General features: G+C 35.6%; 1 protein-coding gene across 7 annotated transcripts in view; it reads right to left on the bottom strand.

The window, feature by feature from the left end:
* Window positions 1-27,797, bottom strand: part of CLOCK (clock circadian regulator) — a 64,591-nt gene that overhangs the window by 21,177 nt on the left and 15,617 nt on the right. For 3 of the 7 annotated variants that reach the window (XM_082051773.1, XM_082051778.1, XM_082051777.1), the window contains exons 4-12: window positions 23,754-23,812; window positions 14,833-14,949; window positions 12,772-12,862; window positions 11,179-11,238; window positions 10,623-10,771; window positions 6,247-6,338; window positions 4,697-4,786; window positions 3,119-3,239; window positions 2,158-2,271 (exon numbers count right to left, since the gene is read on the bottom strand). In XM_082051773.1, the coding sequence (XP_081907899.1) occupies window positions 2,158-2,271; window positions 3,119-3,239; window positions 4,697-4,786; window positions 6,247-6,338; window positions 10,623-10,771; window positions 11,179-11,238; window positions 12,772-12,818 (673 nt within the window). In that variant the 5' untranslated portion in view covers window positions 12,819-12,862; window positions 14,833-14,949; window positions 23,754-23,812. Of the gene's footprint in view, window positions 1-2,157; window positions 2,272-3,118; window positions 3,240-4,696; window positions 4,787-6,246; window positions 6,339-10,622; window positions 10,772-11,178; window positions 11,239-12,771; window positions 12,863-14,832; window positions 14,950-21,589; window positions 21,663-23,753; window positions 23,813-27,797 lie in introns of those variants that run through there. The other 4 variants (XM_082051774.1, XM_082051776.1, XM_082051775.1 and 1 more) reach the window with 4 other exon arrangements.

Raw genomic sequence — 27,797 nt, 5'->3', positions numbered from 1 at the left:
AATATTTTTAAAATTTCTCTTTTGTATCAGGTTTTTCTAACTTTTTCTTTTGAACTTTGAGGTCAGAATTTCTCTTCCAGGCTTCCATCACATTCAAATGACACAAGCTGAAGACACACTGAGTAATAGAACAATCAAATGCACAACAATTATGTACATGAAAGAATCAGGACATCAAGCTGAGGACAAATTCCCACTTACTGAATTACAGAGATGGATGGAACCATAAGGGGCCAAAGGATGGACTAGACCTCAAACCAGATGAACCTAATCCTTCATTTCCAGCAGGTCAATTTAGTTTGTCTTTACTAAGCTTTAACGACGGTGACTTTAAAACCCTGTCAGGCTCTCCCAAGCCTAACTGGTTTTAATTCGACCCTAGATTAGAACTTCTACTGAAGTTTCATCATGCAATTTAGGCTCATAGCTCCTTGCTCTTTCCATCAGAAGGAAAATAGGTAATTTCCTTCCTCTTTGTCTTATCCCTTCTCCTTTGTTCTTCAGAGTTTATCTTACCTTGTAAGTTCGACATTTGAATTTCTGATCGCTTTCACTGCTCTACTCTGAACTCTCTCCAACTGCTCTACTCCTGACAAATAGCGTCAAACTGGATGAGGACATATGTGTGCTAAGAAGTGCAAGGAGATTATTTAATGTGACTTAGATTATATTTTAGAAAAGCTTCTGCATATTCACAATTTGGTGACTGGTCACGGTGATTTGGTCATGTCCAGTTTAAATGCCACAGCAACTCCTTTTTCTAAAGGACCGCTATATAGCTGAATGTAACCTTTTCCCCTGTTCACACCATTTGTTATTCCTAAATTTAGTAACTTGCATTTGTTCTCAGTCATTATCTCTGGTGTTTTTTTTCCCTAACATTTTCATAACATTAATGAAAATACTGATCAAATCCAGAAGCTGCCCATTAAAACTCCATTTTGAATAATGGGTAACATGGGTAACCTTTCCAATCAGTTTCTGCAGCTACTTTCCAGAAATTTCAATTAACATGTGCTTCATTTACATGTTTATGAGAACAGAATATGATAACTGTCAAAAGCATATTTTAAAAGTTCATCATTTATTTGTGCTTTGTCCTCTTTATTCACACAGTGTGTTACTCTTTGATAGACGAAACTGAATTGATTTGATGCTATTTCTACCTGAAAAATACAAAGTGGCTGCTATTCAATTCCTTGCTAGCTTCCTGAAGCTCACAGAGTTTAATTATTTGTCCTGGAATATTTCCCAATATCAAACAAAATCAATAGGTCTGCAGTTTCCCAACTCCTCATCGTTCTAAGACCAGGACCATATTTGGCTTCATCAGGCCTGTTTCTTGTCTTTTCTATATTATATAGGTGCACTTGGCAGTAAAACTCAACCTCTCCCCATTTTGTGAGAAAAATACTGGAATCACATTAAAAAAGAGGCTTACTTACAATTTTTGATAATATTTTTGCAAGTAATCTTTATGAACATCTACTACTGACCATGATGCACAACCCATTTGCCTGGCTGACCAAATAAACATGCCTCTCGAGTATATAGTCAGCATGGGCTGGCCAAACAGATTAGAAATGTAGTACAGAGGAATAATATTAGTATGTAACTAATAAAAATTACTTCAATGGGAGGGAGAAGGAACTCAGTGCAGAAAACTGTAATGGCCTATCTGCTCAGAGTGATAACTCCTGTCCATTGAAGCACAGAACTGAAACTGGGAAGGGAAACCTATGGTCTCTTTCCCAGCTCACTGCATAATGAGAACTGAGGGTACTCAGTGCCACTGATCTTCAAGTTACTTAGTCACCTCCTTAAGTATGGATTGCATTTAACTCAATTCATGCTCTTTGTGTTAAAGTGTTTGTTTAAATTTATCTTACATTCTTTTAAAAACTGTTTTACAAGATGCTCGTTTTCTTTAATTGAAAGCATTAGACATAATTAATACATTTTGCATTTGAATGCATTGACATGTAATACCTGATAGGCAGTTTTTCTTATTTTTCATTAAAGTGATATAGAATAATAAAAACCCTGCTTCAAGGTCTTCTTTTGAAAGATTGATTTTAGTTCATCATTAAGTTTTGCGTAAGGATCCAAAGCCTGTTTAGCTGTGTATTCCACTCTAACATTGCTGAACTTACTTACCATTATTCAAACACTTGAAATTTCCTATAAATTTTACATATTCATATGTAGGTTGCTCTTTTGGATCTATTGTCCCTCGCAGTATATGGCAACAGAATTCTAGTTGATTTTTTGCTGTGAAAAGAATAAAAAAATTAAAAGGCTACACACACTTGATGAAGCACACAGGCAACATGAAACAGAAATCAGGAACAATTGAGCTGCACACTTGCTGAGGTACTGTAAATGATGTGATTAGAAATTGTTATAGCCTCTGCTTTTAATCAGCGTGATCCTAACTAACCTTAAGAAAAGGAGAACTCTTAGAATTTGTGTATGAAGGGCCTGAATGCTAATGACACAGAAAACCCCTGAAAACTAGAGTTATTTTTAAAGAAGCACCTGCTGTTTACTAAAGCATGCATTTTCAAAACCCATTAGGATGCTATGTTTTTATTCTTGCCAACCATTACAACTGTCTAAATAAAAGCTATATAAACAAGACACACATTTCTAATACATGTGAAAGTCATAGAGTGAAATGCAATGTAACAATGAAAATTTTACTCTTCAGGGTGGGAGGGGTGGGGGGAGAACCTTCTGTTCTTCAGGGCTCAAGCATATGTCTCTGCTTAAATAACACTGGAAGAAAAGAACTGATCTCATGTGATACAAAGCAGATTATTTTTAACGCAACTACCATACTGGTTTCATCTGGGATATAGTTAATTTCCTTCATAGTAGCTCATACTGTACTGTGTTTTGGATTTGTGACTAGAACAGCACTGACAACACAGGGATGTGTTAGCTATTGCTAAGCAGCACTTATACGGTGCAAAGGCCTCTTCTGTTCCTCATACTGCCCTGCTAGCGAGTAGGCTGGGGGCACACAAGAAGCTGGGACAGTTGACCTAAGGGATACCCCACAGTGTGACACCATGGTCAGCAATAAAAGCTGAGTTTACTCACAATAACTACTTACATTTTAAGTATTCTGGTGTCAATGAATCACTTTCCAGCAGATGAGACGACAATATTTTATAAATTTCTGAATGTTCCCCCTCTGGGATAAAATTAAATACACTCTGATCCACAAGGTCAGACTGAAAGAAAAACATTTAATAAGCATTAAAATATGCAAGACGTACAATGTCACAAAGCCTACTACTATTTTAATGCAAAACAATTCTTCACAGTTAGAAGAACATTACTGACTCAACAAAGCCACCTACTGGAATACACGCAAGGATTTTGCAATAAAAACATCTCACTTTGATCTGTCTTAATTTTGACACCATGAACCATTTAGTGAGGAACACCATGAATGCCGCAGATACATTAAAGTACAATGGAGCTTATATTAACTTCCCTAGGATGCAACAATTCTAAGTAAAGGAGCATTTTAATTCAAAATTATAGTGTGTTGTTGTAGGACACTGTAACCTCTCAGTGGCAATCAATACATTGGAACGATATCTCAGAACAAAGACAGTTCTACATCATATATGTTTTGATGTTACTAATAATTACATCCAATTGCAATTGATTTTATGAATAAATTCTATAATCAGTTCCACAACTATGTACACAAAACTGGGAACAATAGAGATGAACGCAATAAAACTGAATAACTGATTATATGCATAAATGCATTTTATTAAGTACTCAGAAAGGAGGGATCATAAAATATATGTTTAAAATACATAAATCACACCTAAAAACACAGCATAAATGTGTCTTTGAGAACTCAGTAAATTCTACTTTTTTAAAACAACCGCAACTACCTGTATATTTTTCAAAATTCTCAAGATGGTATCATGCATACCTTAGTGGAATTTGTGTTTTGCAGAATCATTTTTAAATATGCCACTCGAAGTTTTAAAAAATACTCTTATCACAGTAAGATATCTAGCCTGTAAGAATAACTTGTCCCTCTCTAAGAAACAGGTCATTGTTTCACTCATGAATTGTTTGCATTTTTGAGTACTAATTTGCTGAATTTCAAAAAAGCATTATTCAGAGGTAACTTTAAAAATCTAGAATATTACTTTTACTAGTGACCAGTGCCACCAAGATTGAAGATGAATGAATGTGATAAAACCCAAAGTATATACCTAGAAGAACCAGCAGCAATATATTTCTTATAAGACGACTTTGGCAAGAGAAAAGTTAAAAAGTAGTTTAAAAAAAATTCCAAGGATATAGCTCTTTAGCAATACTCTTCTGACTCATGCAGAGGCTGTGTGATAGGTGTGAATTCTAAAGGGTCTCCTGCAGTAAACGTGTTATTTCAGTTAAGTAGAAGAGAAACTGATGCTAGGCTGGCATCTCATAATCCTGCCTCACAGAGTGCTGACTACATTCTGTATTTCTCCAAAAGAAATGTTTAATACAGGAGACAAACCAGTAGCTCAGAATTATGCTGAAAAAAAGCAGAAGCATTATAACAAAGCATACATCTGTTCTTATAAGGCAAAAAAGCCTAATGATTAATCAGTACTCATAGTAGAACACCATCCACAAACAAACCGATACGTTATTGAAAGCAATTTGTACTTACTGGCAAATGTTCAAGTAAGGGAGTTATACTTTCAGACACATATATTATGTTTCCATCTGTCATAATTGCTAAAAAAAAACCATCAAGAGCCTGAAATTAAACATAACAGGCAGTTAAATAAAGAGACAGAAAATATTAAAAATGTTATGCTATATTCAACATAGAAAATAATTTAGACCAATTATAGTTTAGTTTAATATAAAATTGAGAATGTCTTTCGCTACTAAAACTTCTTAGCCTTGCTTTTACACTATGAGCATTACAGTTCCCATACTGTTCTGTTCTCAAATAATCTGTGGTTTCAGAAGAAAGACTTCAGTCAATATACAGCTAGTCACCATTGCCCCCATCTCTCAATTTGCCTGCCTGTTATTTTCAATTTCATCATAATTTTAAACATCCAAAAACTCAGAAAAATGAGATAGAGACAAAAATAAAGAGGGGGGAAAAAAGAAGAGATGACCAAGTAAAACAGGTGGTGAAATCAATGCATTTCAGTATTTAATATCTCAGTATTCCCAGTCTCAATAAAAGAAACTCATAGCAATATTTTACTGAGACTTGAAAACTGTGAGAGACAGTTCTGACTGCCATATTTTCTACTTAACTCAAACTTGTTTCCACTGAACATAACGTGATTACCTTATACTTGAGCACTAACAAAGATAAAAGCATGACAGAACTGTATTTCTAAATAGGAAATTTCAAAGTTCATGTATTTGAAAAACATTCTTATATTGTTCTAGCTTTACAGTCACTAGTTGCAGACATATTTTGTCGAAGGACTTGTGAACCACCAGAAACAGCTACAAAAACTCCTCCAAACCAGAAACAACTACTTCACTAACTTCTTGGAAAAAAATACGCATATTCACCAAAAAGGACTAATGGAAAATTTTTAAGTACAAAAAATGAGAAATTTTTACTTTTTAAGTCTCTGCCTCAAAGAACAAGTTTAGCTACAGACTAAAAAAAAAATGTACTTGTTCATTTACTTCAATATTTTCCATTCAACTATTATTAGAAATTGTTTCACTAACAAGATACAAACTACTTACTCTTATTTCTAAGGAAAAAACAGATTATACTCAAAGTTTATTGCTAGTAGTATTTCAACTACTCATGTGATCTTCTTCAGCAAAGTAATGCTCACACACCACTTTTGGAAAGTGCAACATGCAAACAAATTAAAAACTATTGCTCACAAGTTACATGGGTGTGTTGAGCCTCTTTTCTAATTAAGATTTTAATTTATGTACAACAATTATTTGTTTGACTAGTACCTTAATAATTTAAAATATCCACTTTGACAGTAAATACTTTATTTCATGGACTTGCTTTGTTATAATGTTTTATGTAATTGAAAATGCAGCTAAAAGAACTATTTTGCATTACTCTGTATGCATAGGAATTTTCAGTGTTTACCTTCATGAAAATGTATAGTTAAGATACGAAAACAAAAAACTGTATCATCAAACTGAAAAAAAATTATCATGGAACGACTGCCCATGAGAAAATAGTCTACTCCCAGAAAACCAGAAATAATATACCTCTAACATTAACTGTGTGAACTCTTCATTACTAAGGAATGTCGGTTTCCAGTCCTGTCGAATCTCACTGGCATCTGATTGTGCAGTAATTTCTACAATCAAACATAAATACAATATAAGGATTCACACTTGCAAAAGACATTGTTTTCCCACTAAGTTACACATACACAGTTGGAAATAGCAGACTGTTCTCCATCCTTCTCTGTTGTTCATTCATTACATATAGATGTTGCTCCTTAAAAAGAAAATAAACGCCTTCTCTCCTATGTCATAGTGAGATTTGCCTTCTCTTTCCTTCTACCACTTTGTGCTACAGTCCTGCCAGACTTCAGGGTAATGCTGAAGTTAACGACAGTAAGTAATGGATTTTGACAATGGAAAAATACTCTTCCCTCTGAGACTATAATGTATTATTGCGAGTGTTGTTATTCAAAATTTAGAAAGCCAAAATTCCTCAACAGTTTAGGTCATTAAAATGGCTAATCCTCAAGTATCCTGCCCAATCCCAGTCATTCTAACCTTTGCACTAAAAATTGTCACTGTCCTTTCTCTTCTTCCCACCCTTTTCTGTAAAGAAATAAGACTATATTAAAAAAACAGTAGGTTTGCAATAAAGACTATTAGGAGCTGTATGACACACTCCACTGCAGAATTACTGTCGTACACAGAGACGAATTTTGAGCAGATGTTCCTGTAGAACTTACGAGAAATATATAGAATAAATTCCCACACATGGGTGAAGCCACGGCTGCTAAGCAGACCTCTGGCTCTGAAAGCTGATGCTTCCTTATCAACCGGTAACTGAAACAAGAAGCAGGACCATGTGGTACTTGAGTTTTGATGAGTTACAAGGGCATTACAGAAGTACTGGTTGCAAGAACAACCTTGAACAAGTAATTGTGAATCAAGCATTACGATGAACTGAAAGAACCAAACCATGTCTTTAAGGCTTTTTGTTTTCTAAAGGAGAAGTCTGTATAAAGGCCATAAGATAGATTGTTAGTTCAGATGGCTCCAAGAGCACAGAAAACCTGGAATTGAGTTAAATAAACTTTGTTTCTGAGACCAAAGGGAAAAAACTTTACAAAACAGCATTAGAAGAGCAAAACAGCAAAAGAAGAGTAAACAGCAGTAACGCCACACAAGAAACTGCCAAGAAGTGGAGACCTGCATGGAGAGAGGAAAAAAAAGACCAGAATTTCCAATGATCAGATCTCACAAAAAGACATAAATTAATCACACCTTTGCTATCTGTTTTGAAATGGTATCATAAAGCAAGAAGAGCAGGCTGGAGAATAAGGATAACATAAGTATAAGCCCAAGCCTAACTTTTCAGAACAAACATTGAGAACTGAATTGGAAGTCAAAGGACACAGAAATTAAAAGCTCTGGCACCAAAGCGGAGGCAAAATTCAAGGAACTTAATGTATTTAGAATCATAGAATGTCCTGAGTTGGAAGGGACCCACAGGTATCATCGAGTCCAAATCTTGTCCCTGCATATGACAACTTCAAAATTCAAATCATTTAGTCCACAGGACACATGTAATCTCAATTTTAGAACTGGAAAAGCCTGATTCATTGGCTCATTCTGGTCCACATAACCATACTACTTCAGAATTAAAAAAAAAAAAAAAGTCAGTCTGGCTTCTACAGCAGAAATCATTTCTACTAAAGAAAAGCTGAAGTTTATGCCTTTAATGAACCATTCTGAATTATGTTACCACAAGTGTGGTTGTTCTTTTACATTCCCCCTAACTAAAACAAGTATGGTATTGAAAAACAGAGCCAAAGAAACAGGGAAAAAACTTGTTTCACTTGGATACTTCAAAGAAATGCTTAAAAATTATAGCAGAAGGTTGCACTCAAAGATAAATGACACTGAGGTCACATTCTGGAACTAGATACCAGACAAAGCAGCACAACCTAGATTGCACGTTACACTCATTAAGCCTTCAAATCATTGATCTAAAGCAACTCTGCATCAGCACCAAGCATCCCCTAAAGAAATTGCCAGCAGGGCCAGGATCTGTAGCATCTTTTATCTGTGGGCTGTAGGAATAGCCATCTACTAGTTGTAATTATAAACAGTGAAATTCTTCAGTATTTCACCATTTAAAAAAAATCTTGTTCACAAATTCAAAGGAGGATGACAGGCAATATTAGCAACTGAGACACTGTCAGTAATATAATTCCAGTCTGCTAACCCGACCGTTTTTTCCCAAGAAGAACCAGAATCCACACTGGCCAAAAAGCAGCTCGGATAGTTCATGTGGAGCTGCTGCCAGAGTACCAAGCCTGGCCAATGTGGAAATGGTCCAGAAAGAACCAGAAGCATTGCAGTTAATCAAAACCTGGTGGCTGAACACAGTAGGATTTTCAGCAATAAAGCAGATAATCATTGCTCAACAATTCATTTATTGCTGGGGTCACTCTGCTTTATGGCAACAAACAGATCCAAGCACCTCAGGAGGCAAAGCATGCTTCTGACCTTCGCCAATATTTTGTTCAAAACATTTTAATGTAAACCAGTGCAGAACAACACTAGTGAGCACTAACAGTCAGAGATTTAGGGACCTTAATATGATACAAGCTGCACTCTGCCCCATCAGGTGATGGACAAAAGACCATGCCCTAAAAGGTACCCATCTCCACAGCTGCTTTTTTCCACTTTATATGAAAGAAAATAAAAGTAATTTTAAGAATAATCTAAGAAAGCACTTTGAAGGAAAAAAGTATGACTGGTGCTGCTGGCTGGCTGACACGTGTTCATTCTACACTCTATGTTTAATGATAGGAATCATCAACACAAGATAAAGTGATTTTGAAACAGAACAAATTTTCATTAAGATCTTAGAACCTACAGAACTGATTTTTACAGAAAAAGAGCCTTCCATACTGTTTTTCTTTTTTAGAAAAACGAGTCTAAGAGAATTAAAAGAGTATAATCAATATTTAATTGGAAAAACAAACCCCAAACCTGTGAATTCGTGCACAAATGATTCTCCTTCCCTTTCCATTTTAATTGCTATGTTTACCTTTTCACAGCACTATTCGATACACATCTAGTGCTATTTGAACCGTGACACTAACGGAAGAGAGGTGCTAGGGTATGCAAAAATATTTCTCATACCGTAAGATACCTTAAATTGGCACACATACTGCTGATAAATACATATATACCCATCCACTTAATAGCTTAACTTATTTTATTCTATAACCTAACGGTTGCTTCTTTCGTCCCTAGTGCTTTCTAGTTAGCATGCATGGTTAGAATTACTTGGGGAAACAGGTTGACTGGTGAAAGAGCTCATTTTTTGAATTTTTAATCTTGTTTTTGGCAGTGTAAACCACAAGATGCCATATTAAGAACAAGTGTAGGAGCAGGAACAGGGAATTTTTATATACAGAAACATCTAACAGCCATAAATAAGTGTACACTTAGTGGAAGAAATTTTTCGTGGCAGAAATAACGTTCTGTAATGAATTTCAGTACAACATAGCTGGGTATGTTCCACCATCAGCTGATGCAAACAACCAGAGAAACAAAACATACCAAGGATGTTCAAAGACATTCATCATTTTGCCATTTCACAGGATGGTTTACAGAACAACAAACACACACCCATTCACTTATACATCAGTGGATATGTCTTGAAAATTAGTTCAGCTAAACATATTTTCAGATTTTTCTGGGGATTTTTTCCCAGCTAAAAGGAAAATAGAAAAAGCCCATTATCCTGGTCAGCACACCACTCTCAAACAACCTACCCAGTAACGCTTGCTGAAGACCACAATACCCTATTGCTTTATCACTTTTGCTAAAGCAGCCAGTTGTGTAGATGCTTGACGTGAAGAGAGGGAGCATTAAGTTCCCTTGACTAGCTTTTTCAGGGATTTATCTTGCTTTATGTGGAACTTAGAGAGATGAACCCACTGTTCAAACCAGTCTTATCTAAATATCAAAATAAGTACTTCCAGTAAGTACTTTCCACTGAAATGTATCAGCAGAGTTTTCTGTGAAGTAAAACTTCGACAACTTGCGTCTTATGAAGCAACTATATTATGGAAGTCTGTCCACAACAAAAAAACTTGATGGTTATTTCAAAAATAAATGCTTCTCTTTATGAAACAGACTTCTTTGACAACTATGGAACAAAAAATATTAGTACTGGCTTTTGCAAAATACTAGCAAAACCAATTATGTCTCTGCTACTTAAATTAGGACCTTAAGAATATATTTTATTGGGAACTCTACATTTTTTGATAATTTCCTTAAAGGAGCTGCAAAACTGTTAATATTTTATATACTAAGTGGATATCATTAAAATAATTAAGAGCTTACAAACTTTTCTTATTATTATTACAAAGAATTACCTTTGTGCTTCCGTAAAAAATCAATGCTCTTCTGCAGTACAGTGGATTTATCCATCTTCCGAGCATTACCTGGAAGCATGGAACCCAGCTCTTTGATAAGAACATTAAACTGATCTCGACGTTTCTTTTCTGACTTGTTTCTAGACACTCTGAAAAACAAAGCAGAAAACGTTTTATAACAACAATGACACCATTGTACAATAAGCTGCATACTATTGCCAGGTTCCTGATGCAAACAGCACCTTGAGAATCTCTGCCGTGATAACTGTCACAAAAACACCTACTCCAAATCCCAGACACCGTTTTTGAAGAATGGCTTCCTCCCTCTCATGAAGAGTTGCAGCTAAGCCTTTGGAGTAAACCATCCTTTGACACAAATAATTGAAACACAGTTATAAATATGCAACATATCTGAATAATGACAGTAAAAGAAATGCTGTTGAATGATATGGTTATTTAGAAAAGAATCACATTTTTATTGCTTAGAAATCTCCTTGGTAAGCCTAAGTATACAAGTATAGGACATTCCTTAGCTTTAAATAACTTTAAAACTTACCTTTTTGCTTTATCTTTGTCATCTTCTTCCACCAGCCCATCAAAAATGCTTCCATCATTTCTGAAATAAATAAATGTTAGAGTGTAACAGTTCTCTCTTGTGGAGTGCAAACACCACAAAAGAAAAAAAATTATTAATCATCTCTGTTACATCAAGAAACTGAAGCACTGTTTTACTGTTATGTCATGCGAAGACCATCTCCAATTAGCTGAAGCCAAGTCTGCTCTAAGTTCTTCTTCTAGGCTATTTACTAAATAGAAAGCAAAAACCCTTACATTTCTAATACAACTCAAAGAATTTTCAGACTATTTCTAATGTGAACTTATAACCCTATGCACTTAATTGAACATTACTTAATTTTCTTTTTCTATGTTCTTGATTATTTGCATTTTCTTACCCTTTTCAAAACATGAGAGGACAAATATAATTTATTTTTATTTATTGGCAACTTCTGTTACAAATACTGGAAATAATAATAAAAAAGTGCATTTTTCTGAAATACTGAAGTATCATTAAGGGAAGAGTACTGATGAATATGATATACTTCCTCCATGTATGTAATCTTATAAATACACAATTAATATTAACATTAAACAGTATTCATTGTATTTGCTTCCTAACCAAGTATCACAGAAATTTTTCCTCAGCTGACAGCAGTCCATGCACTGTTAAAGAGGTATCAAAATGAGAATGTTTCCCTTTGAAGATGCCTCAGTATATTTCATACACCACCTTTGTTTCATTTTCTTTTGTTTTCAAAATCAAGTCAAAACTGTTCTGTTTTCCAAAATTGCTGTATAATGGATTTCCACATTTTACTTCTCTAACTTCTGTCCTTCTGTCTATTTAGTGCTGTCCACTCTGACCTGTGTGTCAACCCTTAATTTTTTCATCCTAATGTTTCCTTCCCTGAACGCAAGTAACTGTCATAAAACAGTCATACACTACAATAACCAATTATGCTAGGAAGTAATTCTTTTGTACACTACTACATAAAAATAAATCTTTTAAAAGGAATTTGTGTATTCAAAAGGCTGAAGTTTCAGTGAAATGCCACAAAACTTCACTAGAATAATTGAGAACCCAGACAAGCACTTTAAAGTTTTACCCTTTGCTTTTATTGTTATTTATTTAGAATGGGTTTAACTTTCTGTAAATTCAACATAAGTTTCTTTTCCCGAAGTCTCAAAATATTAAGAAATATTAAGGACAGATGTTCACCCAAGCTGCTAAGAAAGTCTGGTTCAAGGAATCAGGTGGAAACCATGTCTCAGCTATTACTTTTCCCTTGAAATAGGTTAGCAGGTCACTTTACTATCATCTGCAGCATCACTAATTGTTTAAATGTATTTGTTTTCCTTAAGCAAATATTGAAGTACTCAAAAACAAACATTCAAATAACATTAAAAATCAACTTACTACAAAGCAACACATCTAACAACTATCAAAGTAACTTTGCCAAAATAGCCAAAACCTCATTTGTCTTATCCTTTGCATACATTAAAATTCTCTATACATTAACAATAAAAAAAGATTAACAAAGAAAGCACTGAACAGTAATTCCCCCCAAACTCTTATTGTTTATTAACATACCTGTCTGCAATGGAGCTCATTTTATGGGTGCTTATGGTAAAAAACATAACATATCACACTTTAGTCTTGTGGTAGACATTTGTACGTTTGCCTGTAGAGAGAGAAGAAGGAACGTGGGAATGTGACTCAGGGCCAACAAACATTCTTCATTAGAGCATACTGAAGTCTTCATTTGCTCTATAAGCTGCTCTTAATCTTCCCATCTCTTACAACCTGCTGCTCTGCCCTCCTACCTTCTCTAATACAGTCTCCATTACCATCAAAACCTGGAGTTCAGTATCTCATTTTACGTGACAGAGAGTTCAAGAGAACTTTGTTTATTAAATCACCATAAATAAGTCTGGACAAAACCCATACAAACCTTGATTTCAGATATAGCTTTTAATTTTTATTTGAACTTTTCCCTAAAAGACTCTCATATCTCTGAAGGTTGAACAGATGAAAAATACACTCCTCAGTAGTAATACATTCTATATAGAAATTGTGTGAACAGAAATCATTTGAGATATAGTATTTCGCAGCTATTATTTATTTCCTGCTATATTTTTATTGAGCACATTGTTATAATAGACTTGTGAAATAATGACAATAAGATACCTATTAGAATGTGATCTGTATACTCTGAGAAAGTTATAATTAACCTGGCCATTTCTTAAAGCAGTCACTTATTCACTAAAAAGATTCAGTAGGGAAGTTGTTGTTTTTTTTGTCAAGTGTACATATGATTTTGAATAAGGAATGTGAATGAAATACTAATAGTGAGAGAAGGAATATAAAATTAAAGTAAGTATTTAATTCAACAAGTACCTACATTTAGGTGCCAAAAAATTATATGACTGTATGGAAGAGCTGAAATGTTTATGAAAACATGAAACAATGCAATTAAGCCTTTCTTCTCGATACAGAAAAGTCAGATGTCAGAAGCTGCTCAAAGGGAGCAGCAGGACTGTAACAATGTCAGCGATTAAGGAACAAGTGCATGCAGCAAGGGGTTTGATATGAGCTGAACAGGCAGATGTTTGGGAATTTTTAGTATGTTATAAACTTAATAGTAAAAAGGCATTGTGTTTATTTCAAAGGAGGTAGATTTAGTCACCCTAGTGACTCATAGTTTCTGAGACTACGGATTTGTTTGTTTCTGAAAGCGCCAAATCCAGTGGAAATTGCAGTGTTAATACCACAAGAAATATGGCAGCTACAATTCCATGATCCAGACAGCCTGCAAAATGTTCCAGGAAAATTGCATTCCAGCTGTTGAATAGTAGGGTAAATTGAGGAAGAAAGCTCAGCAGTAAAAGGAAACTACCATCACTGGCAGAGAATTAGGTTTAAAATCAAGGCACGAGTTAGGAACTTGTTTTCGTTCAGCTTACATAGTATGCACTAATACAGGTATGTACTAATTACATTTTTAGCCCGGTCTTAAGTTTTAAATTAATCCACTACCCAACATTATAGGGATCAAGAGTAACATGAAATTCTGTAGGACAAATGATATATTGTTCCATTAATATAAAAAAGAAAAATACATGTACACCTGAATATGAAAAACTTTTACTTGTGACACGACTGCCATCTTCATTACACAAAATCAGAATTTAAGAGTCAGTATTTTCACTTTAACAAAGCCCTCAATTTCTAGAATTCAACAAAATCATTCACTTGTTACAGTATACAGGTCCTACGTCAGGACCAGCAACTTAGATTCAGTATTCATGACAAATAGTTAAAATAACTTAAAGACTGCAGGCAATGCACCTGTAGTGCATTTGTTTCTCCCTCTTCAAGGTCTGACCTTTCTGTCTTTGCCTCCAGATTTGCAATACCCTGAGCATTCTCAGCGCTTCTACATGCCACTGGGAAAGATTGCAGAGATTATTCCAATGAAACCAGTTAAGTTCAACACAAACACTACAGAACTCAAGGACTACATCTATTTCTAATAATTCAATTCAGTCACGTTATGGAGAAAAAAAAAAAGACAGTACTTAACACTGCTATTCAGGCCTTCAGTGTTTATGACTGAAAGCCATAGAAACCTTTTTAATTATACAACTTTACCTTTTACACTTTGGGACTTGTTAAAGTGTGAGGTTTAGTGATTAAACCTGGTTCCTTTGAAGAACAATGTGGAGAGTCAGATGTATCCTCTTCTGCGGAAAAGCATTAAATTCTGAACTGTAAATGAAATTTAAAATTTTATAATTAAGGAGTTTTTTTAAATGATCACTTATTTTATATATATATATATATAAAAGAAGTAAAATATCCCAAGTATTTCACTATCTGAATTTACCTTGCTTTAAAGCTCTTCTTGATAAAATAGCTGTTTCATCTCTGCTTTAAGCCATCATTTTATGCTGATCTTTAATCTCGATGTCATTTTTACTTTTGAATTCAGTGTCTCCCACACCATCTTCACTTCCACTTGCTACCTTCAATGTATGTCTTTATACCATTATTTCAACACCTTTACTGCTGAAACACTTACCTGGGCCTCCACTGGCTTTCTCAGTTATGTCTTTTCCTCTCCCAGTTACTAAAATTGCCACTCTCAGGACTCCAGAATGTGTAGAATGCTGCCGCTGGCAACTAGCAAAGTTGCCCAGCTGCATTATTGCTGCTCCCTCAGACACAGCCATTAACTCCTCCTTTCAAAACCCACTTCAAAAACACTTTCAAAAACCTACCTCACAAATGCACTTTTCCTCATAAAAAAAGCTTGACACCAGTATAAGTGATGACCAGCTTCCAGTCTCTTTATACTGTTACTTTTCATGTATAGAGTTTTCACGCTTAAGCACACTGTTTTCTACATTTCTAAGTTACATTAAACCAGTTTCTTCTCCCATCTTTATCCTGCTTCTCTCTGCCTTGCTTACTGTTTTTAAAATAAAATGTATTCACTATACAACCTACTTGTACCACTTCAGAAACATTTTATTTGAAAGCATATTAAATTCTAAAAAGGAGGCTGGGAGTTAAAAACTAAGCTTATACTACTCTTAAATTCATTAAAGGATTTTATGGAAAACACCAGAATTATTTCTTATTTTATCAGAAAAGTTAAGTTTCTCCTTCCCTTGCACCTCACAGAGGCTCTTAAGTGGTTAAAATACAGATGCAAATATTAGCATAGGAAATTAAAGCACAGCAGAACAATCTGCCAACAGAAGAGAAACAATTACAGCATGATTCAATGAAGCCACTTGTTCTTTTCTAGCCAAATAACCTGCTGGCCCATTGACCTACTTTTTTAGGTTCTTACAGCCTCCTCTCCTGTTCTGTTTTGTTCCATCTGACAAGCGCAAATGCTAATAATGACAAAGACTCCCATGGAAGTCTGGATTACAGAGGCTGCAACATGAAACCTGTGTTTTTAAACCGCCTGGAGTCGAACAACTCTGCCAACTCTCACCCAGCTCCTAACAGAGCTCTAACAAGGAAAATGTTAGAGCTCATCTCCACAGTACGTAGAGGTGTATTATTTTTGAAATCGCAACTAAACACTTAAGACAAACACCACAGGAGTTAAGCACAGAACCAGTTTTTCGAGGCTATTTCAAAAAGGGATTTTAAGATGAGGAGAAAGGAATATTTATGTCATAAATGAACACAAGCAAGCTTAAACCAGACCAAAAAGAAAGCTAATCACAGTGGAAAAGCTTTTGTAACCCAAACCACATAGATCTCTAACTCAGTTGAGCTGGCACGCGGGTGAAAGCCAGAAGAAAGGTTAAAGACGCCCACACGCCGGCATTGTCAGCCACAAGTGTTCAAAGGTCACAGGTCTGTCTCCACAATTCATTAGGCTTTTTTAAATACAATTAATTAGTGTATTTCTCTCTAGAGACTATGTCTTTTGTACACATTCAGTGCATGTTCTGAAACTTTTCTGCAACAAAGAAGGCTAGAAACTTACTATGTTTAAGAAAGCCAAGTCCTCAATCAAAAACCTTAGCTGCTGCATCGGATATACAAACTCAAAATAGACAACATTGTTCAATCTGTAGCAAAATCACAAAAACTGGCAACACTGCAACTTCTGCACTACGCTGACTTATCACTCGAGGAGAGACAGTGAGTTACTGGGTGCCAACTTATTGCTTGGCCAAAGAAACAAGGTTCTAAATAAATCATCGGTTAGAAAGCCACAATCCAATCTAAGGTAATAGCAAAAGGTTCACACTATCTGATAAAACATTCTGTGTTTTAGATGGAAGGAATTTCAGTAACTTTAATCCAATTTTATTGTCAATACTGGTGTGCACATAGGTGATATTAAAACTTAGAAATAAATTCAAAGATTGAACAAACTCTGACATTACACTACACTCTTGCTCATGACAGATGTACTGTCAGGACTGGACTGAAAAATGGATGGGACAAAAGCCAATGCATTGCTTGTCCTTAATTTTTTATATAGCCAGTGACTCAAACCCCTGTGTTTCCAGCTCTGCACCTTAATGGTAGCATTGTTAAATATTTCTGAGGAAGAATCGGTATTGCCCTTACATTGTAAAAACGATTTTTCTATAAATGTTTTGATTTCATAAGCAATATTTTCATTACTTTACAGATTACAACCCTCAGACAATTAATGCAATATCTCATATATTATCAAGTCAAATAATTTCACCCAGGAAAGATTACAGGAAGAATATAGGAAACAATACAGTTTTCCAACACTACAGGGTTTTCAAACAGAGATTAACTTCGTAGTACAACCTGATCTCTGTGACATAATCCTATTTTGCCAGGGGAACAAACTAGTTATTATAATCACCAAGGATTAGCTTTAGAGAAGATCTTGTTTAAAGAATCAAACTCCCAGCACGCCAGTCTGCGCTTCCACAATATCTGATGCCCCAGCAGAGCTCTGCCACTGGTTACATGCCAGGGCAAGCAAGCCAAGGAGCAGAAAAGTCACACTGTGAGCAAACAGCTGAGCCAGAACCTGACTCCCAACATGTGCACAGCACCAGAAGCCCTGTTCACATTGTACAGATTCTGAGGATAATTATAAACATTCTTGATACTCCTTTCCAGGAACAAAGAAACATTTGCTTCTGATAATTTGGATTATGAACTTCTGGGGTTTTATTCTACTGGGACATACCACCTTAATGGGCAAGCAGAGATCCATCCATTAGGCTCATGACCTGAACAGTGCATCACTATCACTCATGTCTTCCGTTTTGCTCTTTGTTTCACAGGTTTATTTCCAGCCCAACCGTTTTTTTTTTAATTCAGGTTTCTCTCTATTGGAGGTGGGGTAGAAGGGAGAGCAGGAATAATTTACTTTGGTTTAGTTCCTCTCTAGTAACCATCGACTTCTGTAGAAAAGAAGAAATCTTTAGACAGGTAAACCATAACCTGCTTTCTAATCAGGTATACGTTTGGTCTAATAGAACAAGCTAGCAGGTTTCAGGTCTAATAGAACAAGCTAGCAGGTTTCAGGATACTTGCTCCTTTGCTTGCAATGGTATACACAGCAACAGAATGCAAATTAGGGTAAGGACTGATTGATCCTTTCTCACTAACCAAAGGCCATCTGTTAAAATACTATGTTTTTAAAACTTGACATATATCTCTTTCATTTTCTACCTAAAAAAAAAAAAAAAGGCAAAACAAACAAAATTATCAGAAAATTGGGCTGAAAGGAATTCTAAGAAATGTCGTCCAAACTTCGCAGCTGAAAAGGTTATTCTAGCACCTGGGAATAGGGATATATTGCAACCCTTTCTCTACCGTGTCAATAAACCAACTGCAATCTTGGTCTGTACTCATACAGAAGAGCTGACACATCCCAGAAATATCATTTTCTGTCGCTGAACACTTTATAACCACAGGTATACACCCTCACCTGCTTCACAGGAAAACAGAGTAGGAGAGGGCTGCTTCCAGCAGACATCCACACAACTTTAACTCAAATGGCCTTTTAACAGGAAAATTTGTGAGTGAAATTGAGACGAATGGTGGGCAGGGGTGTTTCCTCTAACCATGAGCTAGAGAGATGGAAATTGCAAACTGCATTCAGTCCCAAGTTCTTAGATACAGTTTGTCAGACAATTCTTTCCTGCATTCTTCCCATATTAGTCTGTCTCACCATCAGGAGAGAACTGTGCACTGTAACTTGGGACTGAACGAAGTTTGCAATTTCCATCTCTCTAGCTCATGGTTAGAGGAAACACCCCTGTCCACCACCCATCTGTTCCAGGTATCTGGGCTCATCTCTGCTCAACCAGCTGTTCTGCTGCCACTCTTCTCTGGAGTCTGCAACTCCTTCCCCTTCCTCACTATAGAAATGGGCCCACGGCTCACTCCACAGTACAGTGCAGTCCTCTAATCTTGGTTCAAACTGCAGTGAAGATATGTGCAAGAAAGCTGTAAGAAGCCTCAAACTCTTTGGCTGGGCTATGTTGAAGCCTAGCTCATGCCTGTCCATGTACCCTACTGATTCAGCTTCTGACTTGCTGATTTGACTTCTCAACTTGTGCTCACATGTGCCTCGTCACCAGAACGTGCTGGTGATCTTGCTCTTGCTGGAGCCCAGCTGCCCTGCCCTGGGAGCAGCTGCCCCTCCACTCCCTGGGAGGGACTGGGGAATCACTCAGCAGATCACTGGCCTTCTAACAAAACTGGTCCTTGGCAGTGGGGTGCTGAAGCACTCCCGTCAGTTTTCCCCCTTCAGCCCTTTCCAGGCTTTCTACATTATCTTTGCCTTTTAGGATCCAAATTAATCAAACTAACTACATCTGAGGTGCTGTTTATGTGCTCTCTTCAAGCTATTAACGAAGATATCAAAAGAAAGTTATTATAATACTGATTTTCAGAGCTTGTCAGTGAACATGCTCCCTGTCTCAGAAAAGCATAAAGGATAATCAAAAAGTAGTACAAACCTAACTAAGTTTAGGATAAAAATTTGAAAGGTAGCATTTAATGACCTGGCCATCAGAAACAATTGATATTATCCTGTATTCTCATTTAAAGTATTTTCTCGGTCCTTTGTATTCACAGTTCCTTACTGGATAGTCCCTTCAACAACAAACCCATTAAGTGTGGCAGAAATAATGCTTGTAAATCCTGTGCAACTAGTCTGTACAAGAGTACACGATCAGCTACACGATACATTATTTATTAAGCTTCACCCTGTCTCTTGCCACCCTTCCATGGCTTTCACTGGAGCAGAGCAGCCCTTCAGCTCTGGCCACACACTGAAGCGGATTTGTGAAATGAGGTGTTTAAAATAACCCACATACCTCACAGTTTTAAATACAATCTTTATTATGTTGTTGTTCTTAAAAAGTGTGGCTTCATGTACCTTTGAAATTGGCATAGCTGATCAACAGTACTCCTTTACAAAGAAGAGCAGGTTAGACTTAAATGGATGCATTGTATTTGCACATCTAAAACACAACTTAGCCCATCATCAAGCCTCACTGAAAAATACACCTACTGCCTCCTGAAGCAGTGCTGAACAAAAAAACAGTACTTCACAACATGAGTTTTAATCAAGAGAAGCTAACCTGTTAATGTCACAATTCAAAGCGGAAAATCTTCACGTCTGTGTAAATCTCCATTTCCCTTAATGGGATTCTGGGCAGAAACAACCTGAAGCCAGCCAGCTCAAACACAGATTCTAAATTAATGTCCACTGTGCTGCGGAAAAAAATGCTGTAAATTGTGTAAAATCTGCAGATTCTGCTATTTGGTCCACCAAGTGGAATCTAAACTTTGTATATTTTACAATAAACAGATAAAATCCCAGCTCCCTTCTTCCAGGTTCTTACATGAAACTGAGAGAGCAAGCAATTGACAGGGTTTTTTTCTGAAGTTCAAAAGGGGAAAAAATACTACACACACATGCTCAAAATTTGAATTCCCACTGAATATCATTAATTATCCCAGAAAAATAACTGCTACATACAAAATAATGATTTTCTACAGAAAAAAAAAAAAGTTACCAGCCAAAAAAAAAAATTCTTCACTGGATAACTTCTCAATACCAGCAGAAATTTAAGGAAAAACTTTGAAATATGGTACCAAGATGCCTAGCCTGGAGTTAACAACACTTTGAAATGATTCATTCAATTACAAATGTGCATATTTATGAAACAGAACATTAGCCATTTTAAGTGTTTTGTATCAGATACAGATATGAGTTTCAACAACAATTTTTCTAATATGGTTTGTCACATTTTCCTCAGAGGGTAAATAATACCAAGCATACTAATAAATCTTACCAAGGAGGAAAAAGTAAATACTATTCCTAAACTGAAAAATGTAGATGAAAGTTCACCAAGTAATGAGATGGATCAAGGAGTTAAACACAGTTTTTCACGTACCCTTATAACAAGAGGGAAGAATGTCTAGATATAGAAAGTCAACTAATTTTTGAAAACTATCCTGGAGAAAACTTATTACCAAATGCAACAGACATAATTATTACACATTCAAAGCACAACACCACCAAGTAAATTCTTCTTCCATTCCATACAAAATTTCTGCTTGGTGCTGACATAAACTTCTGTACAAACTTAGAAATTAGACTTTACAATTATTATCACTGCAACAAAAACAAACACTCATTTCTCTCCACTACCATTAGCTGGGCAGAAAAACATGAACCTACATGTTAGGTGAGCACCTCAACTGCCAGACTTTTAGTGTGCATATGTGTGTTGCAAGGTGGGAAATGTGGCTGAAAAGTAGTTTTTGAAATTCACATAAATAAATCTTTCCAAAATTCTATCCCAGACCAGAAAAATCTACCTAATGAAAATGTATTAGTTTTTATATCCAAATGAACACTTACACTTTTTACATATCTCACTCTTGCATTCCAATGTCTTCAACAATTCAAGAAGTCAAGAGATGGCCAAGAGGGTCTGTAAGAAGTTATGGAAGTTATTTCTGTACCCAATGGCTTTATAGTCTATTTAGGAGAAATTTTAAGGATATAGCTATGAGCCTTGAAACAGTTTTGCTTGATTTATAATCTACTTCACCCTTAAGACACAACCAATTATTTCATATCAACAACTTATTCCTTTACAATGCCATTATCTAGCACATCCAGAACCATCTTACTGCTTCTCAGTTACACACACATTAAAAAGGAATGCAGGGGGCAGAGGGGAAACAGCATGCCATGCCAGACAACTCGGTGAAATGAACTCCAGTTTTGTTGTTGTTGTTGTTAGTTTTGTTTGGTTGGTTGGTTTGGGGTTTTTTTTTAATATAATAAAGAAAAAGGTATTCCTAACTGATGGATGGGGTGATCACCTAGGTTGTGAGAGCAACAAAGCAATTTCTCTGAATCAGTCCACAGGTGAAGAACTACCACATGCAAGATAGCAAGACATATAGATAGACCATGCAGGTAACTACACAGCTACAGATACTAGGCATTTCACAGCCTAACAGTTATTTATGTTTGTAAGCACTTTTACCAAACTCCTTGGTAAAGGTGAAACTTTTCATAATGTTAGCGTTTGATCACTACTTTGCCCACTCATTTCCACACCAATATTAAATTCCCTCTCTTCTGCTAGCATTAGTATCCATGATCCCACAGCCAACACAGCCTAAAAATGGTCCAGCCTAGAACTAACCCAAATATTGTTTCATTTAGCTAAATCAACTATATTTGTTACACCATATGGCTGCTCAAAAGCTGTGTTGGCACAGGAGAAGGGAAACAGTGAATCACCAGGTTAGACATCTTCTGGCAACAATGCTATTTCATGCTGACCTGCACCATGTGTTAAATTACAGCCAGAAAACAAAATCAAGAAAAATTAGATTCAAATTTGTGCTCAAAGAAACGAGTGATATAGCTACTACTTGAGAAGTCTGCTTCGTATTTAAATGAAACAGCTGTACTCTCCCATACATTGCTGCATCTCATGTGGCAACCTGGGACAAATGAAATTGCTGGACAGAAAGAAGTTTGTTTATAAACAGTGATCCAGACTCATGGATCAGCTTCTGGGTATGAAAACAAATCTAGAACTCAGCCTTAAAGTCAATGGGAAACTCAAGCAAAATGTAAAACACGGGAGTATATATACCTGACATGCTGCTAAGTAGTTATCAACTTCTCTATCAAACAACATATTAATTAGCATGAAATGTGACTATTCTAAGATGATACTCAGCACAGATACTTATACAAGGGTATTCACCTAAATGAATAATATGAAACTAAGAAAAATTAATGGAAGAATTATTTATTTCAACAACAGCTACTTGTAACTCTCAGAATTGTACAAGTGTACCAAATGGACATAAATAAAATAATATTAAGTCAGTTGCTAACAGCAATGACCAAGAACAAGCGACAGGTGTTTCAGAAAGCTAATATTTAACCTGAAACTTAATTATCTGTCTCATGCAGAAATGCAAACATGTAAATAAAACACTTCAAAAATATTTAGCGATAGGCATCATTTTTTTTCCAAGTTAATTGCACAATCCTCTATTTGTACAGCTGTGGAAGTGATTCTGATGCTTATATTTCCCAGTGTGGGTGACTCATTCACAGCTAAATTATTCTGTAAAACTTTTGTGAAGAGTAGACTGTTTGACTGCCTGAAGAACACAGTAGGCAGTGCACTTCACTAGAGAGTGTCTTCATAAAGCAAGAAGGGAGACTTCACATTCCTGTTTCCATACAATGAGAGAGTAGGAATATTTTAAGCATCAACAATGAAGCGCAGTCCAAGTCAGAAATTACCAAATGAGCAGCTCCTCCTTCCCACTTCCCCCCACTCCTTTCCCCTGGAAGTCCTGCACATCATCCTAGAGAACAGAAAGTGATTAAAAAAAAAAGGTGGTAGAAAAACAGAATGAAACAAAATAAGGGAAACACTAGGGGATGCTAACTTCAGTGCATTCAAAAAATGTTGTGGCAAAATACACTTCTGTATTAGCATGCTTATGTTCATAAGAGTAACAAGATTTAACAGAAGACATACTTTTCTAAAATTCTGGTGTCTGCTAGTGGATCCTTCAGTTTTTCCCTCAATACAAATACCTGTTATAGAAAGGGCAAGTTTATACATTAAACAAAATTTCAATACTACAGTTACAGAATTCTAAATCCTTGCATCACACTACTCCTTAATTTCATTAAACAAAATACTAGTTACTCTTTTGTCAGAATTTTCAATATAACAATCCAGGCTCAACTGGAATTACAGTGATTGCAAAACTTGAGATACAGTACAAGTCCTTCATATTATGTAGGCAAGAAATACCTTAATAGAAAAGGGGAAAAAAAAAAGTTTTGCAGTTGGTACAAAGAAACAGCTAAACTGTTATCTTGGCTACAGAAACAGAAAAAGTCAAGGCAGAAAGACTTTACTTTTCTTGTCCCTGAACTATTTGCAAGACACTTTGTAACCACTTCTGGGATAGATGTGAGGTATTCTTCCACGACCACTCTATAAGCAAGAATCAAAAGGAAATGGAACATCAGCCAGCATTTAGTCAATAATTGGACTTGCTCAGGCAGGAAAGATGATGCATCATTTTAACAAAATGAACTGTTCTTCATGAGTTAAGCAGAAACAGCAATGCAGCACTAGAAAAAAACATATAAACTCTAAATTTATTTTACTGTAACCATTCTGCATATATATTCTTATATATATTGAAATAAAAAATAAAATATTTACTTAAATATTCAACTATTAGAGCACTGAATACACCTTCATTTCTGAATGTTTAAAGAAAAATTACATTTTGAAGGAACACTGTAACATTTAGCCACCTATTTTTTAGCATTGTGTTTCTAAAATATTATCAATTTATGTAGATATCTAATGTGCTCAAATTCTTTCTTCATTCTCCTGAGCAGCAGCAGTGTGCATTCCTCCTTTGTGGCTTGCTACTGACATGAACAGAAGCTTTCAGAGCTTGTGCTGACTAAGCAAGCCCAGAAAACCTACTGAATTCACCTTCTGAGGGTCACCAGAGAAGCAGCAAAAGACCACTAACAAATTCTTTCTTCCCGTAGATCAGTGCGATCTTCAAAATGTTTGGCCTAGTCAATTTACTTGTAAATTTAGTAGACTCATTATGATTACAATATTACTCTTCAGGCATTTGCAATTTTTTTTTAATGAAGGCTTTTGGGACCTTGTAGATTAATTCACCACTTATAGAAAAAATTCTGTCAATTATTTCCCATTCCCCCAGCTGTTTCAAAAGTATTTTAAGATCATAATACTGATTGAAAGACAAAACATAATATAACTGAGAAATTTCTAAGACAATCTTTTTTAAGCATTGCTGCTATCATATTTAAGATAAGAATTTTTAAGATTAGGTATGGGGAAAAAGAAGGTCACAGATTCAGCTCTTTTTTTATTTTTGGAAATTCAGATTCTGTCCTGATATTTCCTTATAAACTTTTAAAAGTTTCAAATGAAACCTCAAAGTTATTTGAGAACTAGTAGTCCCTTTTACCATCTACAATACTCAACATGTAATCATATCAGCTGCTTAGGGCCATACTACATTTGCATGACTTCAAACTCTTTTCCTCAGCTTTTTTCCTCTTCTCTTTTACCACTTCTTAAGCTTTTCTTTCATAGAATGATCAGACCACACTATTTCTATCTACCAAACCACATGTTTCGCTATGCTTACTTCTTGCCCCTCAAAGCTTTCTCTGCACTCTCAGGATCTTAACACCTCCCAAATTAGTATCACCATATTTTATTTGCAAACATTTAGAACCTTCCTTTCCAGGTCATTACTGAAGATGCTAAAATTAGCACTGCTTAAAAGACTGCCATCTCAACTAGCAAGTAGGACCTAGTTAAAAATAAAGTTGCACTAGATGTATTTTTTTACGCAATATTTTAAATCAAAGCAAGTGCGGTAATCCACCCCATATGGCCTCTTTTCCCACTTCATTAATAGAACCTGACTTAGATCATCCAGCACTTAAGCCCTGAAAAGAAACATTAAGAAAATATTTATAAAAGCATTATAGTCAATTCCATTTTCAATTAAAATAACAGTTAACAAAAAGTAAAACTACAAACAGGTTTTATGTTAAATGGCAATTTTCTTGTGCTCAGAACACTGTGAATATGGTTTCAATGACACAGGTTCTTGCTAGTAGCCTATTTAGCACTTGTATCGAGGAATGGGATTCCAAGAGCTACCAATATTCACAGGAAATCCTGAAACTAATATAAATTACATGTTAAGGCCACATGCTAACAGAGTAACTGAAAACAGCTGTACTGTATTTAAGCACGTACTAAGGTTTGAAACAGTTTAGTGATGCCTAACACACTAAAAAATATGCAAATAGAGTAAGAATTAAATACACTTTAACATAACATGCAATATTCATAAGGCAAGATTACTTAAAATAATGAGGACTACTCATAACTTGCTGTCTTACAATTCTCATGTTTGACTCTCAACATCTTTATTCATTTTAAATTGAGGCTTGTACCTGTCTCAATGAGGCCTCCTCCCAAAGCTGCTATATAAAGCAGCTGAGTACAAAATTTTGATTTTCACTTAATGCATTATTTTTTTTGCTAGCTAAAGTGCTACTTATACATACAACAGTAATAATTGCTCTTTTAGAAAGAATTACACAAACTGAATGGAGAGATGCTTAAGCCTAGGAGACTAAAACACGCCAACTTTTATAATACGTTTATGCTAGTTACAACACGAGCGAATAGACTGAGTAAGTAACACTGCAAATAACTCAGTTTGGAAAAAAATCATTGGCTTTAATTATAAAAATATAGTTCTCCAAAATGCTGCTGATACTTGCGCTACTACAACCTTAGATTTCTTTTCATGATTATATGAAAGGGTTGTTGTTTTAAATGTCTCTATCAATATAAATCTTAATTGAATATTGGAAATTTTCTGGAAAAAATGTTGAAAGCTAAGGCCTAGATTCTGCAAAGATCTAATAAACAAGAAATATAAGTGAGTTTATAATCATTGGCTTAGACATGTAGGATATTACACCAGTAGTAAGCGTGCAAAATTCTTGGGAATCTCTGAACTAAAAATTATACAGCGCGGATGGGGAAAACTCTTAAAACTGTTACTTCAAGATTAAATGAGTTAACATTGGCAGCTAAATATTACTTATATTTTCAAAACCTTAACACCTGCCATCTACAACCTCACATTGAGGAATTCAGTCCAGGTGAAATAAAGAAGTAATCTGTCTTTATTCATGACAGCTCAATGCACAGAAAAATCATAGTAACTGCAAAAACCTCTGCAGACCATCTCTTTTTCATTTATTGTCTTGCTCCTATTTAATGACTACAATAAAACACTGGACTTTTTATTTTTTTTCATTGTAGATGAGCAGCTCAAGCAGAACATGTGGGGTGGGAAGTATACACGTTTTAGAATTCTGTATAAAAAGAATGAAATGAAAGAAATCAGGAGATGCCTATTTTTAACAATTTAAGAAAACAAACGGAATAAAAACAGACTAAACAATCAACATTTCAGAAGGCAAGTATGACTTAGCCATTTGATTCACTGTGACTTGTATTTATATGTTTCCTTGACAGTTTGTATGAACACAAGTTGACAAGAACATTCATGGCACTTTGAAAGCTGTAAATATTAGCGCTGAACCTTATAACTGGATTTGTGGAATAGATACAGATAGTAGATGTCCATTGCCCTCGTCTACTAACCGATAACGAAAGTGAACAATTTTGGTTATGTCTCTATTAGCAAGTAATCTGGAGCAGCAGAAATGGATCAGTAGATAAAGCAGCTGGTGCTGACACTCCTGTGCTAGCTGTTCAAGAGGGTTTGTTTTGGATTAGATCTCAGTCTCCAGAAGCAAACATCACCATCACACAGGCCATTCAAAGTTTTTCCAGGGATTTAATAACTGATTAAGACCTGCACGACCCTGGCAGAGACAGAAGAGCACTTGAAACCTGCAGCAAAACTTAGAAACTAGTTTTCCAGGTAAGCAATGTCGTTCAAACCCTGAGCAAGAT

This window comes from Streptopelia decaocto, assembly GCF_964273445.1.
Source record: "Streptopelia decaocto genome assembly, chromosome: 4".
In the NCBI taxonomy this organism is placed as follows: Eukaryota; Metazoa; Chordata; class Aves; order Columbiformes; family Columbidae; genus Streptopelia; species Streptopelia decaocto.
Note: the sequence above shows the minus strand (reverse complement) of the source record. Positions and strands in the feature narration are given on the sequence as shown.